Source organism: Triticum urartu, chromosome 7A (assembly GCF_056163025.1).
Source record: "Triticum urartu cultivar PI428250 chromosome 7A, HENAU_Tu73, whole genome shotgun sequence".
Classification (NCBI taxonomy): Eukaryota; Viridiplantae; Streptophyta; class Magnoliopsida; order Poales; family Poaceae; genus Triticum; species Triticum urartu.
In genome coordinates this window covers 56,598,835-56,612,418 of record NC_141879.1, presented here as the reverse complement: position 1 = coordinate 56,612,418, position 13,584 = coordinate 56,598,835, and the positions used below count along the sequence as shown (strand labels likewise).

At 46.7% G+C, this 13,584-nt stretch overlaps 1 protein-coding gene across 3 annotated transcripts; it reads right to left on the bottom strand.

Moving 5' to 3' along the window:
• Positions 1 to 5,025: 5,025 nt before the first annotated feature.
• On the bottom strand, positions 5,026 to 8,662 carry LOC125523155 (obtusifoliol 14-alpha demethylase-like). Of its 3 annotated transcripts, none has more exons than XM_087536948.1 (3): positions 8,582 to 8,662; positions 6,511 to 7,017; positions 5,026 to 6,422 (listed from the first exon to the last, which is right to left on the bottom strand). In XM_087536948.1, the coding sequence occupies exons 2-3, from the start codon at positions 6,985 to 6,987 to the stop codon at positions 5,391 to 5,393; spliced, it is 1,509 nt and encodes a 502-aa protein (XP_087393074.1). In that variant the 5' UTR covers positions 6,988 to 7,017; positions 8,582 to 8,662; the 3' UTR covers positions 5,026 to 5,390. The 3 variants fall into 3 exon arrangements, with proteins under 3 accessions (XP_087393074.1, XP_087393075.1, XP_048544168.2); XM_087536949.1 differs by having other exon boundaries at positions 8,562 to 8,652; XM_048688211.2 differs by having other exon boundaries at positions 6,511 to 8,656.
• Between the last annotated feature and the right edge of the window lie 4,922 nt (positions 8,663 to 13,584).

The window sequence follows — 13,584 nt, the reverse complement described above, 5'->3', positions numbered from 1 at the left end:
TTCCTTAAAGGCTATGATGGACACGGCTATCTAGCTGGATGCTGGAGGCTGAGTGGACACTGTCTAAACGTACCGTGTGGGCATCCCATGACTTGTTCAAACAGAGTATGTATTGCACATCCAAATCATGACATCTCCCTCTCTCTCTCCCTTTCAATCTGTCCTGTGTGATGTGTGCAGTCAAGTTTTTTTTTTTAATTTTCATTGGGGGGGGGGGGGGGGGGGGGGGGGGCTTCCACCACCTGAATATATTACGTAAAGGGGCAGAAGCCAGCAAAACATCCAGATTTTTTACAAGAGAGGAGGGAGCCGAGAGCACCCCTCAAGAACCAAGCCTCACAGGCTCATCTAAGAACAGACAACCAAACGTCGACGTGGGGCTGGTCGTCGGTCTTCAGCCGGCCACGCCAAAGCACCACGTCATCCCGACAAGCTTTGTATGTAGCAGCAAGGGACAACGTTTCCTCCTGAAAAACGATGGCGTTACGATGCTTTCATAACCGCCAGCAGCAGAGAAGGACGAAAGCCGCAGGATAGCCTGCGTCGAAGCAGTGAAGCGCACGAACCGTGCCCGCTTCAGGGGACAGGCCCCCCCCCCCCCCCCCCCCCCCCCCGCCAATACTGCACCGCGAACGGGATCCGGAAGATGAGGTGGTCGGCGGTCTCGAGCTCTGCCTCGCAGCAGGGGCACCCGGCCTCCGCCGCAGTGAGGATGGTTTTGCGAAGGAGCACGTCCCGTGTATGGATGCGAGACTGAGTGAGAAGCCACCCAAAGAACTTGACCCGCGACGGAGCACGGGAAGACCAAAGAAATGACGCCGCGGCCGCCCCCACACCGCCGTAGTGGGAGAGGGCGTAGGCGCCTCTTGACGAGAACCCACCACCAGGGCCCGCACAGAGCGTGACGGTCCGGGCATCGGGGCCGTCCCGGGCAGGGCACTCCGACACCAGCAGCTGAACCGCGGCACACTCCCCGGACGCCCGAGGGTGAGCCTGGGCACCAGCAGAGCGTGCACCCCGCGGCGACGGGCCGTCCAGACCGTGACCTCGGAGCAGACGGCCTGTGTGAACAAGGCGGGGAAGGCCGTTCGAAGCACCCCACAGGGGAGCCAGAGGTCATGCCAGAACGAGCAGGGGCGGACCTAGGAAAAAATACGAGAGGGGGCAAGAGATTTTTTTTTTATGATGCAAGGAGGGTGCTCCTGCCATTTCATATAGATAGGAAAAAGAAATAATACAGAGTGGCCCAGTCTATTAAAAGAGAAACTAGGCCGAAAACCAAAAGAGAAAGTAAGAGGAACAAAAAAGAACAAAGTCAATGCCAGTATACCAAAACACTACCACCAAATCGCGAGCAAGCAGCCCCCTGGGCGAAGGAAACAAAGGCTCGCCATCGCCGGCTCCCTACGGGCTTTTGCCGGAGGGGGTTGCCGGTGACGAGAAGAGAGAGGGTAGGGAGGAGGGGGAGGAATAACGGATTTGGGCAGTTGCTCTGGGGAGGGAGTGGCATAGGGTCTGCGTCGAAATTTTTAATGTTCTTCTTACAAGTGAAAGTGAAACGATGAGTAAGAATGTATGGTCATATACTCATATTCATGGAATAATAAGGCAAAGGAAACGTCCCAGTAATCTAAAATTCAGTAGTTGGGGCTCCGGTTGAAGTGTGCTAGGATTCAAATATACTTCCTTTGTAAACAAGTGTTTAAAACGTCTTATATTTGTTTATTACAAAGGGAGTAGTATAATAGATAATCCGAAGTAGAAAGTTGCAAACTTAAATCTATATGTCAATTTTATTCAAGGTAGAAAGTTGCAAACTTAAATCTATATATCATAACCGAATTGCTTGAGCAGCTGAACTGATCTAATCATCCAAATCGGTAAAATATACACGTAAATAGACGAGATGAACATGGTTTCTATAATAGAATTTGCAAACAAACCAAAAAGTCGCAAACAAAAAAAACCATAGATGACTTATATGGCATACCTTGGTGTCATGTAGAATTACGGAGTTGCAGAATAAACGGGGCTGTTTTGTGGCATCTTGCTGTGCAAGGCCGAGAGGGACGGACGACGGCAAGGCTGCGATTGACTGCAGGGGCAACGTCGCAGTGAGCCGGCGGCTGCATGATCGCTTTAGGGGAGAGATTAGGGCTTCGGCAGTCTCGTGCGTGCGTCAGGTGCGTGTGTGTACGCTGAGATCTGGAGCGAGGCACCGAGCCGCAAGGCCACTGCGATCGAGTTAGCCAGGAAACGATGCAAGCGCAGGCTGCGGGCTACATGCTACAGCAAATAGTGGGCTGCTTCTTCATAGTTTAGAGTACGTGGGCTTCTGAAAATACAAAAGAAATTGTGGCAAGCGGGGGCAAAGTATTCGGCCTAGTGGGGGCACCCACGTATTTGGAGGACTATGCATACGCAAATGAAAAAAACTAGTGGGGGCAGCTGCCCCCACAACCTATAACGTGGGTTCGCCGTCGCACGCCCATCGCCGACCTCCACCCTGGTGAGCGTTCTATACACCGGCAGCAGCCGCATGAGGGCCGCCCAGTGCTCGCCCTCAAGGGGGGAGCGGCTGGACCCAAGGAGGGACCGCCCCACCAGCTGATCCCAGACCCAAGAAGCCCATCTGGACGGTGCGCGGGAGTGAAGGCGATGCAGCAGCTTGAGGAGGAGGCAGTCATTTTGCGCACCGAGGGCCCTTTCCCCGAGGCCGCCCTCCACCTTGGATCGGCAAACCCGATCCCAAGCTACCAGTCATTGAGCAGTCAAGTTGGAACCTAAAAGGTCTGAATTTGTGCGTAAATTCACCCCACCGACAGCAGTGGGTGTGTTGTTGCTCCAGTTGCTCAAGGCTCATTTTCATTTACACCTTCGCCTCGCCTTGTGTGTGTTTTGATTTTCGGCCGCAAAAAGTGGATTTCGGCCATCTCGGCCTGAGGCGAAAAGTATATTTAGGCCAAAATTGCTTAAATTTGGTAAATTTTGGTCAAATTTAAGTCAAATTGCAGTCAAAATTTGGTCAAATTTCAGCCGAAATTTTTGAAAATGGCCGAAATTCGGCCATCTCAGCCTAGGGCGAAAAAAAGCTCAAACCGAAAATCAAAACACAGACGAACACCACTACGGCATGCGCGATCGACGACGTCCTCTAATCTCGTTGGATATCGTCTAGAGCGTCATGCGTGCATGGTCGCTGCGCCCCGTGCTGGCGCTCGTGGTGTCGACAGAGTGCTCTCGCCTAGTTGCTGGAGGCTGAGTGACGATGGGACTCTGCCATTTCCGTTGCGGCGACCCTGCGCTTGGTGGATGCGTGAAGATGAAGCTACGCCGCCCTGTTCGGGCCAACGTCGCCGCCGATGACAATGCATAATGTGCTGTTTTGCAGCGTGAGGACGCAGACACCCTTGTCGGGTCCAACTGTCTCACGGAAGGAGGTACCTGGGTGTGGAATAACAACGATGGTGCGCCTGCGGCTGCTGGGATTTCCATCGCCGTGGGGGCTGCTAGCTAACTGGCATGGAGGTGACGGTCGTGACGGTGACCAGCGTGCCGACGCGGTCGACGATGTCGGCTATGGCGGACGCCTCGACTGGTTTCGTGCCGGCTGGAACCGGCACAAGCACCCGATTGGCCTGGCCGGTCAAGCGGCCGCAGCTGCTACAAAGGCACAGGAGAGGAGCATGAGGCGCCAGCGAGGAGACGGCTGCAGCCATCGGGAATCCAGGCATCGTCGGGCGTGACTGACGGGGCACCGACGGCCATAAGGGGGCCTTCACGCGAGTCGCGAGAGCCATCCGTCTAACTATAGTGAACGACATTTTTACTCCAGCCAGTTATTGTCCACTATATTTACTGTCTAGGACATATCTAGATGTGTCTTAATTATTGCATATCTAAGTGAGTCAATCAAATTAGAAAGTAAAAAACAAAAATGCTTGCACCAATTAAAATTAATGACGTACTAAGATTTAGATGTGCAGTACTTAAATCACCTCTAGATGTGCTTTAGCAAAACTGAAAATTATACTCCTCTAAGGCTTTTGAGAGGTCTGTTAGAAGATGTAGCTTAGAGAAAAAAACAGAATTTTTACTCCTCTAAAAGAATATAAGCGATCGGTTAAAGATACTCTAACATGTCTTTGCACACCCGTTGTTGTTGTGTCTAATCATGTGTCCTCTAGTGAACGACTCTGTTGGACATCAACATTCCGTTTGTTCTCGTTACAGGCTATGATGGACACAGCTAGCTAGATAGATGCTGGAGGTTGCGTGGACACTGTCTAAACGTACCATGTCAGCATCCCATGACGTGTTCAAAAAGAGTATGTACTGCACATCAAAATCATGACATCTCTCTCTCTCTCTCTCCCTCTTTCTCTCTCAATCCGTACCATGTGTTGTGTGAACTCAGGTTGGAACCTACAGGATCTGAATTTGTGCATATATATAAATTCACTCCAAGACGTGAAAGTGTTTGTGAAGTCTATTCATCCTGGAAACATCCAACATTCAATAGAAACAACAAAAGCAGACCGGAATTTAATGGTCAACTGACTATGCCAATTCATCTAGAGTGGCACTGGCAGTCTCAGTGACCGTGCAGAAGATGACAAAACGGTCGCGGCCCAGTACAGGAAAACTGGGCTGGACACTGATGCGCCTCCACAACGGGGGAGTCGATAGCTACTATACAAGTTAGATTAGAAATTCAAAAGAGTATCTTCCTCCTTTTTTCTTTCAAATATCCAGATGAGTTTTTTCCCCTTCAACTATTTATGTGAACAAGAAAATGGAGGAAACTATAAATGCTCAACCACGAAGTTACATACTTGAACCTAACAATAGGAGACACAAAAGGAGAAACACACATAAACACACACCTGCCTAGCTCCTTGTTAACAATACACAAGACACACAAACCCCGCAAACACACGCAATAAATGGCAGAGAACCTAACAATTTTTGGAGTTTTTTCTTCCTATAAGTAGGTAACCAAGCAACAGACTACTAGACTCCACAAAGTAATCTTTCTTTCATTTCTCGAAAAATTTGCAAACTTTGTTACAATTAGAAAATTTTGAAATACAACCAAATATATGTCTTATATTTTGCTAAGAGGCGGTATACTTATCAACAAGGCGTAATGTGTTTAGCTAGTCTCCCTCAAGAAAAACAACAAGGTGTACACACACGTCACCATTATATTTCACGCTCATGTAAGTGCACTCCACTGTTGGCTTGATGAAAAACACAGTACTAGCTAAATTGTGCATGGCGCAACTGTTAACTTACTTTAGAACAGAGTATAATTTATTGGTGCCAGGACAAAGCAAACAGGCAACACGAAGTAGATACACATAGCGTCTCTGTCGGCTCATGATTAATTAGGCTGCAGCTGACAAGCCTGACATCCTCTTTCTGTTGTAGCGGACCATGACCTTCCCCTTGGGCCCTGGCATGACGACGTTCCAGTCCGTCTCAGGGAACGGCGACACCATCTCCATCTCAAAGTTCCTCAGCAGGTGGCTCCATATAACCTTGATCTGCATGTACGCAAATGCCTCGCCGATGCAGGCATGCCGCCCACCACCGAATGCCGTGTACGAGAATGCTCCGCCGGCGACGTCCTCTCCTCTACCGGGGCCGAACCGGTCCGGCTCGTATTTCTCCGGGTCCCTGAACACATGCGGGAGACGGTTGTGGATCACCAGCGGGCTCGCGACTGTACGCCCCTCCGTAACCTCGTACTCGTTGCCCTCCCTTGTTCGCACGGTGAAGCTCCGGCGCGCATGGCGCAGCAACATCATCGCCGGCGGGTGGAGACGCAGAACCTCCTTGATGCAACGGTGGAGGGTGTCCATCTCCTGCAGGACCTCGTAGTCCACGCGGTCCCCATGCCGCGCCACGATCCGCTCCTGCTCCTGGACCGCAGCACAAAGCTTCTTGTTGTTGGCGCGCGCGAGGAGGCGTGCTCCGGTCCACGTGCCCGTGCTGGAGCTTGTGTGCTGCCCTGCAAACAACGCGGAGACCAACATTCCGACCACCTCCGTCTCCGTCGTGGCGCGACCGTCTTTGTACCTGGAATCGATCAGGCACTGTAGCATGTCGTCGACGACGTCTGGGCCACCGTCAGGATAGCTTGCTTTGCGGGATCTGACGATGTCGGAGAATATCTCGCCGAGCCTAGCGCGCGCCCTGTCGCGTCTGCGATGCGCTGGGATCGGCAGGTGCGGGAATAGGATGGTGACGAGGCGCATGCCGTCGTTGAGCTCACGGAGGTGTGTTGCCACCTCGACCAGCATCTTCGCCCTGACATCCTCCCCGAACAAGCACCGGCTGGCGATGAGCGTGACGAGGTGCTCTAGCTCCTGCTTCAAGTCAACCGTGCCACACTGTCCCCATCTCGCAAAGTACTCCTGCATACGTTACATATACAATATGTTAGCAATAGTAACACAAAAAAGCCACGCAACTGATTAAATATAACATCTTATTATTGATTACCTCGACTTCGCGAACCATGAGGCAGGCGTAGGTCCTGAGCTTGGCCGGCTTCATTGCATCGCCGAAGAAGCGGAACTGCTCGCGCCGAGTGGCGAAATCCACGTCGAAGGCGACGCCGGGGCCGAAGGTCGGAGTGGTGAACTGTGAGACCTCGTCCTGGCTGATCTCCGAGTCCAGCCCTTTGTAGAAATGGCTCGACACATCTGGCCCAACCAGGAAGGTCATCTTGAGATGCAATAGTCTCATTGTGAAGACGCTCCCCATCTCTGCGTGGGCATCGCGGATCACTTGCAGCAGGCCCTTGGTGAGAAGCGCCGGGAGGATCCCAAGAAGGGGAGCGCCTACGGTCACGGGTGGCGGAGGGGGTGATTGTTTGGTTGTTCGTGAGAATGTTGTTCGTAGCTGTGCCATCATGATCGACACAACTGTGACAAAAACAGGAACAAATGCTAGCCAAAGGACTCTGGGCAATTCCATATTTGCACTTCAGATGCGATGGGGGTAACGCTGTAACAACATGGTAAAACGAGTCAGTAGCTGAGTTATTACTTGTGAGTACTTGAGACACTCATCAGTAATTAATTAAGTGTCTGTGGTTTGCTTTTTGGAGCACATGTGATTGCACTTTTCGGTTTGCTGTCATTCCAAAATTAATATTTATATTGCTGACAGAATGTTTCTCTTTTAAGGATGCAAGTTTTCAGTGTACTTTCATAGAGTTTATAGGGTACTATTCATTTGTTATTAGCACTCGTGGCCCCATACATTCTGCAATTGGAAGAAAGTAAATTATCCTGCTTGGTTTTATGCTTCCAAATAAAATATTAACTCAGGATGTATGTTACCCATAGCTCAGAGGTCGAGGGTGTACCCTCCTCAACAGAGGTCGGGGGTACTTCCTCCATTTAGAAAAGAGCGCATCTTAGCAACAACTTGCATATCAAGCAGGAGCCAAAAGGGGTTCTTTAGATTTTATGTATTAACTCAGCGAACCGCATGCATTGGCTCGCCACACCCTGCTTCCTTATTACATGTTGTAATTCAAAACAGAAGTAAAAAAACTAAAACACACTCTGCTATGAAATATAGTTGTATCTTTGGTTTTAGTCCAAGTTCTGCTTACCAAATATTCAGCTACACTAAATTTTTATTCGAACTTTTCCTTGCCCATAAATTGGCCAACATTGGCCAGCAAAGTGAACTAGTTGCTAAAGAGGCACAGGCAAGCCAAAATAATTGCAGCCATTCATACTAGCAGCAAAGTTTTGGTCTTGGCCAAAAAATTGCTAAGGTATGTTTTGACCACGGTTACATTTTCTAGAGATACCGTTGTCCAAAACGTTACCTTGTCGGTATATTTGAGACGTTTCGACTTATTGGAATCCTAATAAATATTCATATAATAGATGATACCCCGTGTGTGTAGTGGAAATGAGAATTATTTTGTTGATATTGCATAGAATATAAATTTACTTGTTAAGATTCAAAACATGTGACAAATTCTACAAAACAAAATAAAGATAAAAATCTTAACATAAAAGTTAAGCATTCCACAATTAAGTGCAAGATTTAAAACCCATGTAAATGCACGGATGCATGCTGCATGTCCGAGAGGAATCCCGTGTATATCACGCGGTTGTTTGTCAACGAAGATAACAAATCCAATTACGACAACAATTTTGACGATGTGGCTCATTGTAAGAGAGAAAAATGGCTATTAATGCTTGCTTGTTAGGTTTATCTATACAACATATATACATATAAATTGCTAGAAAATATTTGAAGAATTTGTTTGAGACTGAAGAAAGCTATATATACAAGCTTAATTCTGACACTATTATAAAAAGTTTACATACGTGATACCACTAGCTATTCTTCCATGGAACATATATACGACGGTTCTCCAGCCAATGTACTTTTTTTGTAAATGAACCTGCATCAAACCCAGAGTGGCATGCAGATATATATGTATGTAGCCCTTTTCAAGGAATGCATGATGTATACATGTATAAATATGCTTAGATCGCAGCAAGGATTTCACTAGAGCTTACACCTAATGGCTACTTCTGACCTTCGGGAACTTTGTAGTGGAAAGCAAATTGAAGCGTAGGTAGTCTGCTCACCAGGCGATCAAAATGACGCAGTGGGAGATGGAGAAAATGGGAAGCGCGCGGGACGGGTATTTATAGTAGTAGAGGGAGTTGGGCCAGCATTAATGAGATGGTCTACACCGACCTATTGGTTGTGTGCGTGGCTAATAAATTTTTGTCCTTATCTCATGTACTACTCAAAATCTCACTCGGCAACTGATTAATTAGTTTTCTTTTTGAGGAATAACGCGTCACATGTTGTATGAACAGTGGTTGATAAGATGTTAAGATGAAGGAGAGAAACCAAAATAATAGGTTTGCCTTTTCTTAATTAAAATATGATCTCTTACCAACGATATCTCTCACTTCATATTTAGTTTTTTTTTCAAGAAAACTTTCGATCTATCCCTTTTCAATCACGACCATACAATGAATGCAAGAAGTAATAAAAATTACATCCACATCCGCAGACCACCTAGATGCGATCGCAAGCACCGAAACAAAGAGATAGTCTATTGTACATTAAATTTATTGTAATCTCTAGATTATGTGGCAGGCTCAAAACAAGACTCTGTTACTAACCACTATACATGAAATGTCAAATCGGGACAGTTGAAACTGTTGGCTACCCCGGACAGTTTTAATATTCAGAAGCACAGGACAAGTGTACACACGTTAGGTACATGAAAACGGCTCTTATTGAGAAGCACATGAAAGCAACTAGTGTACAACTATACCTAACATGTGCGTTACAGAGAGCACCAAATCCTGACAAATTGCTATCCATGGACCATCTATCATTAATTATCTCGACAGTGAAACCGATACAGTACAAAAAATCATGATTTGCGTATCTTGCGTCAGACTTCCTCCAAACGGAACACACAATCGGAAATGCCCTTTACAATCTGCCTCGTTTTGCATGTTTCTTGTGAGCATTTAATGTATCGCCTCGCACAGTTGCGAGCAGACCCAATTAATATAACTATACATGATGCTTGTAGGCTCGGCATCCACTAGACCTGGCCAAACCTCGGGCCGGGCCGGGCTTCGGGCCGGGCCTAGCCAAGCCCGACGAAAAAAACCCAGGCCCGAGCCCGGCCCGGCCCGGCCATCGGGCCTGTTTTCTAGGCCCGAGCCCGGCCCGAACATGCAAAAGCCCGCCGGGCCTCGGGCTGGCCCAACCCGACCTTCAGAAAACTGCAAAAATGACGGGCCCGGGCCCGGCCCGGCCCGGCCACCGGGCTCAAAATCTAGGCGAGCCTGGCCCGGGGGCAGTGTTGGGTCGGGCCGGGCCGGCCTGCCCATGGCCAGGTCTAGCATCCACCCAGTTTGGTGTTGAGATGTATACTCCCTCCGTCCGGTGAAGAGTGTATATGTAGAAATTTTAGGACAAATTATGGAGCTGAGTAAAAAATGTATTGAAAAGGTGCAAGCCACCATCTCTCTCCTCTTTAATTACCCAACCCCCAATGAGCTAAGTGTATGTAAAAATTAAGAGGGTGTTTGTTTTCAGGGACTTATTGGTTTAGGGACTTAAAAAAGTCCCTATAAGTCCCATCTAAACCAAACAGAAGGGACTTATAGGGACTTAAAGTGGGCATTTGGGACTTATGAAATAAGACTCTCAAGGAGAGTCTTATAGGGACTTATAGTTGTAATATGGTCTTATAGGGACTTATAAGTCACAGGAACCAAACAGGTAGAGACTTTTGCTATCGAGACTTTTTAGGAACTTAGGACTTATAAGTTGGGACTAAAAAAAGTCCTAGGACTTATGAACCAAACAGAGCCTAAGAAGATCATGTGTAGATTGCTATTGGTCTTGATTACTGTGTGATGAGAGAAAATTATTTTTTCCCACTTTAAAGTGCATTGAGAAGATAAAAGTACACTCTTTTGTGGACAAATTTTGAAACTAGATGTACACTCTTCACTGGATGGAGGGAGTAGAATTTAATGGGGGTTGGCTGAATCTCAACCGACTAGTAAAATACAATGAAGTCTCATTCGACTTTATAGCCGTTCAATTTCTATGCATTAATATCTGTGCGAGGGTATTAAATTTGTATCTTTATGTTGTTTCCTGTACGTACAAGTATTTATGTTGTGACCTCATTAAAATTATTTGTTCTCGGCCTGTTCATTTTCTTAGTCAGCATAGTTTTTGCGTGCGTGCATAGTTTTTGTTCATGGCATGTTCCTTTGTCTTAATGAAGTATGTAGCGTACCGTCCGTTGACAATTGGGCTTTGTTCATGGCCTGTTCGTTTTTCTTAGTGTGTGTGTGTGTGTGTGTGTGTGTGTGTTTACGTTGTTAGTCAATGTAAGCACATGTTTCTTCTTTTTCTGTTCCATTTTTTTTTCTCTTTTCTCTTTTCATTTTTCGTTTATCTTCTTTGGATTTTTTTCTATCATTTTGAAAGCATATAAACTTTTTAACACATTACTACTTGTTATGATATATGATCCCAAATTACATATTTTTTCCCAACATTGATTTTTTTCCAATAATTTTGTTGGTCTTTTCCAGTTTTATTAGTTTTAATTTGTAGTTTTTCTATTTCTATATTTTCTTGTAAGTGTTTTCTAACATTGTTTCTTCCTCACGATGCTATTTTATTTTGCATGTGTACTCCCTCCATTTTTCTTTCGTCTGCGCCTAAGAGGAATCCTGGATAAAAGTGAGCAAACGACAAAAACTTATACGCAGACAAAAGAAAAACGGAGGGGTAGCCGCCTTGGCCCGAAGCAAGAGAAAAGCCTACGTGTTGTGTAAAGGCAAAAAAACCGGCAAAAACATATACACAGACCAAAGGAAAACGGACGGAGTATATTTTTCACCTTTTAGTCATTTCCTCCTTTCATTGCCATTTCAAACCATCTTCTTGCTAATGCTGTGATTCTTGATACTCTTTATTTTTTTATATTTTATAAACAATAAATTTAGTGTTGCATTTTTGTTGATGCCTGCATGTGTTTTTTGCTTTATTATGATGCATAAAATGTATTCATATAGATGGATGGAGCTCTTTGTGTAGGAGATATGCCCCAGTGGAAATAATAATAGTTATTTTGTATGTCCAAGTTTGTAATTGATGTTTATGTTACCTATATAACTGCAATGATTGTCGAGTCTACTATAACCACGAGGCTCAGAGGGAAACTCATTTGCACGTGTGGTATAATAAACGGTGAAATGTATTCCTAGTCGTGCTTCTAAGACTAGCTCAAGTGGTGCATGATGGTCCTATTTTCGTCATCATGGACATGACTATGCTGACAATTTTGAGGGCACAATGTTAGAAGAACACTTGTGTTGAATCGGCCCGAATAGATGTCGATGAGATACATCCATCACCAGTTAATGGTTAATAACACAAAGGAAGTTAACATTTACATAATTCCTTAGACCATGAGAGTATCGAGTTCCTTCGTACTAGCTTCATGAACTTTGGGTTTGCTAAACGTCATCTGTAAAAGGTTGGCTATTACGGCGGCTTATAGGTTCACGGAAAAGTATCACAAGGCACTACTAGGAAAAACCTTATACACAGAAGCTTATCAGTAGGGCTGGTCGAATGTGGGCGCTACTACTAATTAACAGTAGCACGTGCCCATGAAGGGCGCTGCTGCTATCCACATAGCAGTAGCATGGCTGAAATATAACACATTACTACTGTAATTGCCACACCGTTGCCGACAGGCTAGGTATAGTAGTAGTGACCTTCCAAAACACGCGCTACTGCTAAGTATATAGTAGTAGCGAGTCTATAGGTTAGGACGCTACTGCTAACTTCAAACATTGTCACATGGCGGGCCCAACTTAGCAGTAGCACTTCTTACTGGAAAGCGCTGCTGCTACATTTTTAGTAGCAGCGCGTTTTCCAATCCCGCGCTACTGCTATGGCGTTTAGCAGTAGCACCTTCTTCTAAAGCGCGTTGCTGCTACACCCATCCCATCTTCTCCTACCGGTCGTCCCTCACTCACCCCTCTCCACTCCACTCTCACTCTCCCCCGCACCGTCGTCGCCTGCCGCCGCCGACGGTCCTGCTCCTCCCCAACCACCGTCGTTGCCCGCCGCCGCCGACTGTCCTGCTCCTCCTCCACCAATGTAGCTCCTCCATCCCTCCTTCTTCCGCCTCTCTCCCCCTCCTCGTCCCTCTCACGATCCCTCCCACCCTCCTTCCACCTCCCTCCCGCCTCCCTGCCTCATCCTGCCTCATCCTCCCTCCCGCCGTCCTCCTCCTCCCTCCTCCCTCAGTCACCCCTCCCTTCGTCCCTGGCCCTCCACCTTCCACTGTGTTTGAAATTTTAATAATAGGAATTTTTAGGTACTAAATTTAGTGATATAAATTTGCAGTAAAAAATTTTAGGGTAGAACTAGGATAATATAAATTTTAGTAAGTGTTCAGTAGATTAGAACTATGGTATTTAGGCCCCTTTCAGATCGTCGCTAGCTTCAGCAAATAGCCAGCTTCCCGAGAAGCTAGCCGCCGCCAGCTTCCTACAGAAGCAGGATGTGTTCGGCAGCTCAAGATTTTCCCAACTCTGCCTCAGCATGGACTGGCCACCCAAGAAGGGAGGTTTGGGCCCACTTTGATTGCTCCTAGCGTGAGGAAAACTGTTCGCTAAGAGAAAAACGGTTCGAGGATCACTTCGGAAGGGCATTCCTGTGTAATTCTGAGCAACTTCCCCTTCTCCTTTTCTTGAAGTTGCGTTTCTGCTACTCTAGAAACTTGCACTACATGCTGCTCTTTCTCCAGGAGCGGGCTTCTCGAAGCTAGACCGTTCAGCTGGATTCTCGTGCATATTTCCAGAAGCTGGATCGTGGAGAGGATCCGAACGGAGCCTTAGTAAGTGTATTTAGTAAGTGTATTTAGTGAGGGTATGATGGTCCTATTTTTAGTAAGTGTTGAATATATTAGAAATAGAGTAGAACTAGGGTATTTAGTAAGTGTATGATGGTCATATTTAGTTATGC

Bases quoted from the DNA above. Each gene is read 5' to 3' on its own strand.
- LOC125523155 (XM_087536948.1), bottom strand. From the start codon at position 6,987: ATGGAATTGCCCAGAGTCCTTTGGCTAGCATTTGTTCCTGTTTTTGTC. The intron at 6,423-6,510 runs GTAATCAATAAT...TAACGTATGCAG, and splicing joins TCATGGTTCGCGAAGTCGAG to GAGTACTTTGCGAGATGGGG.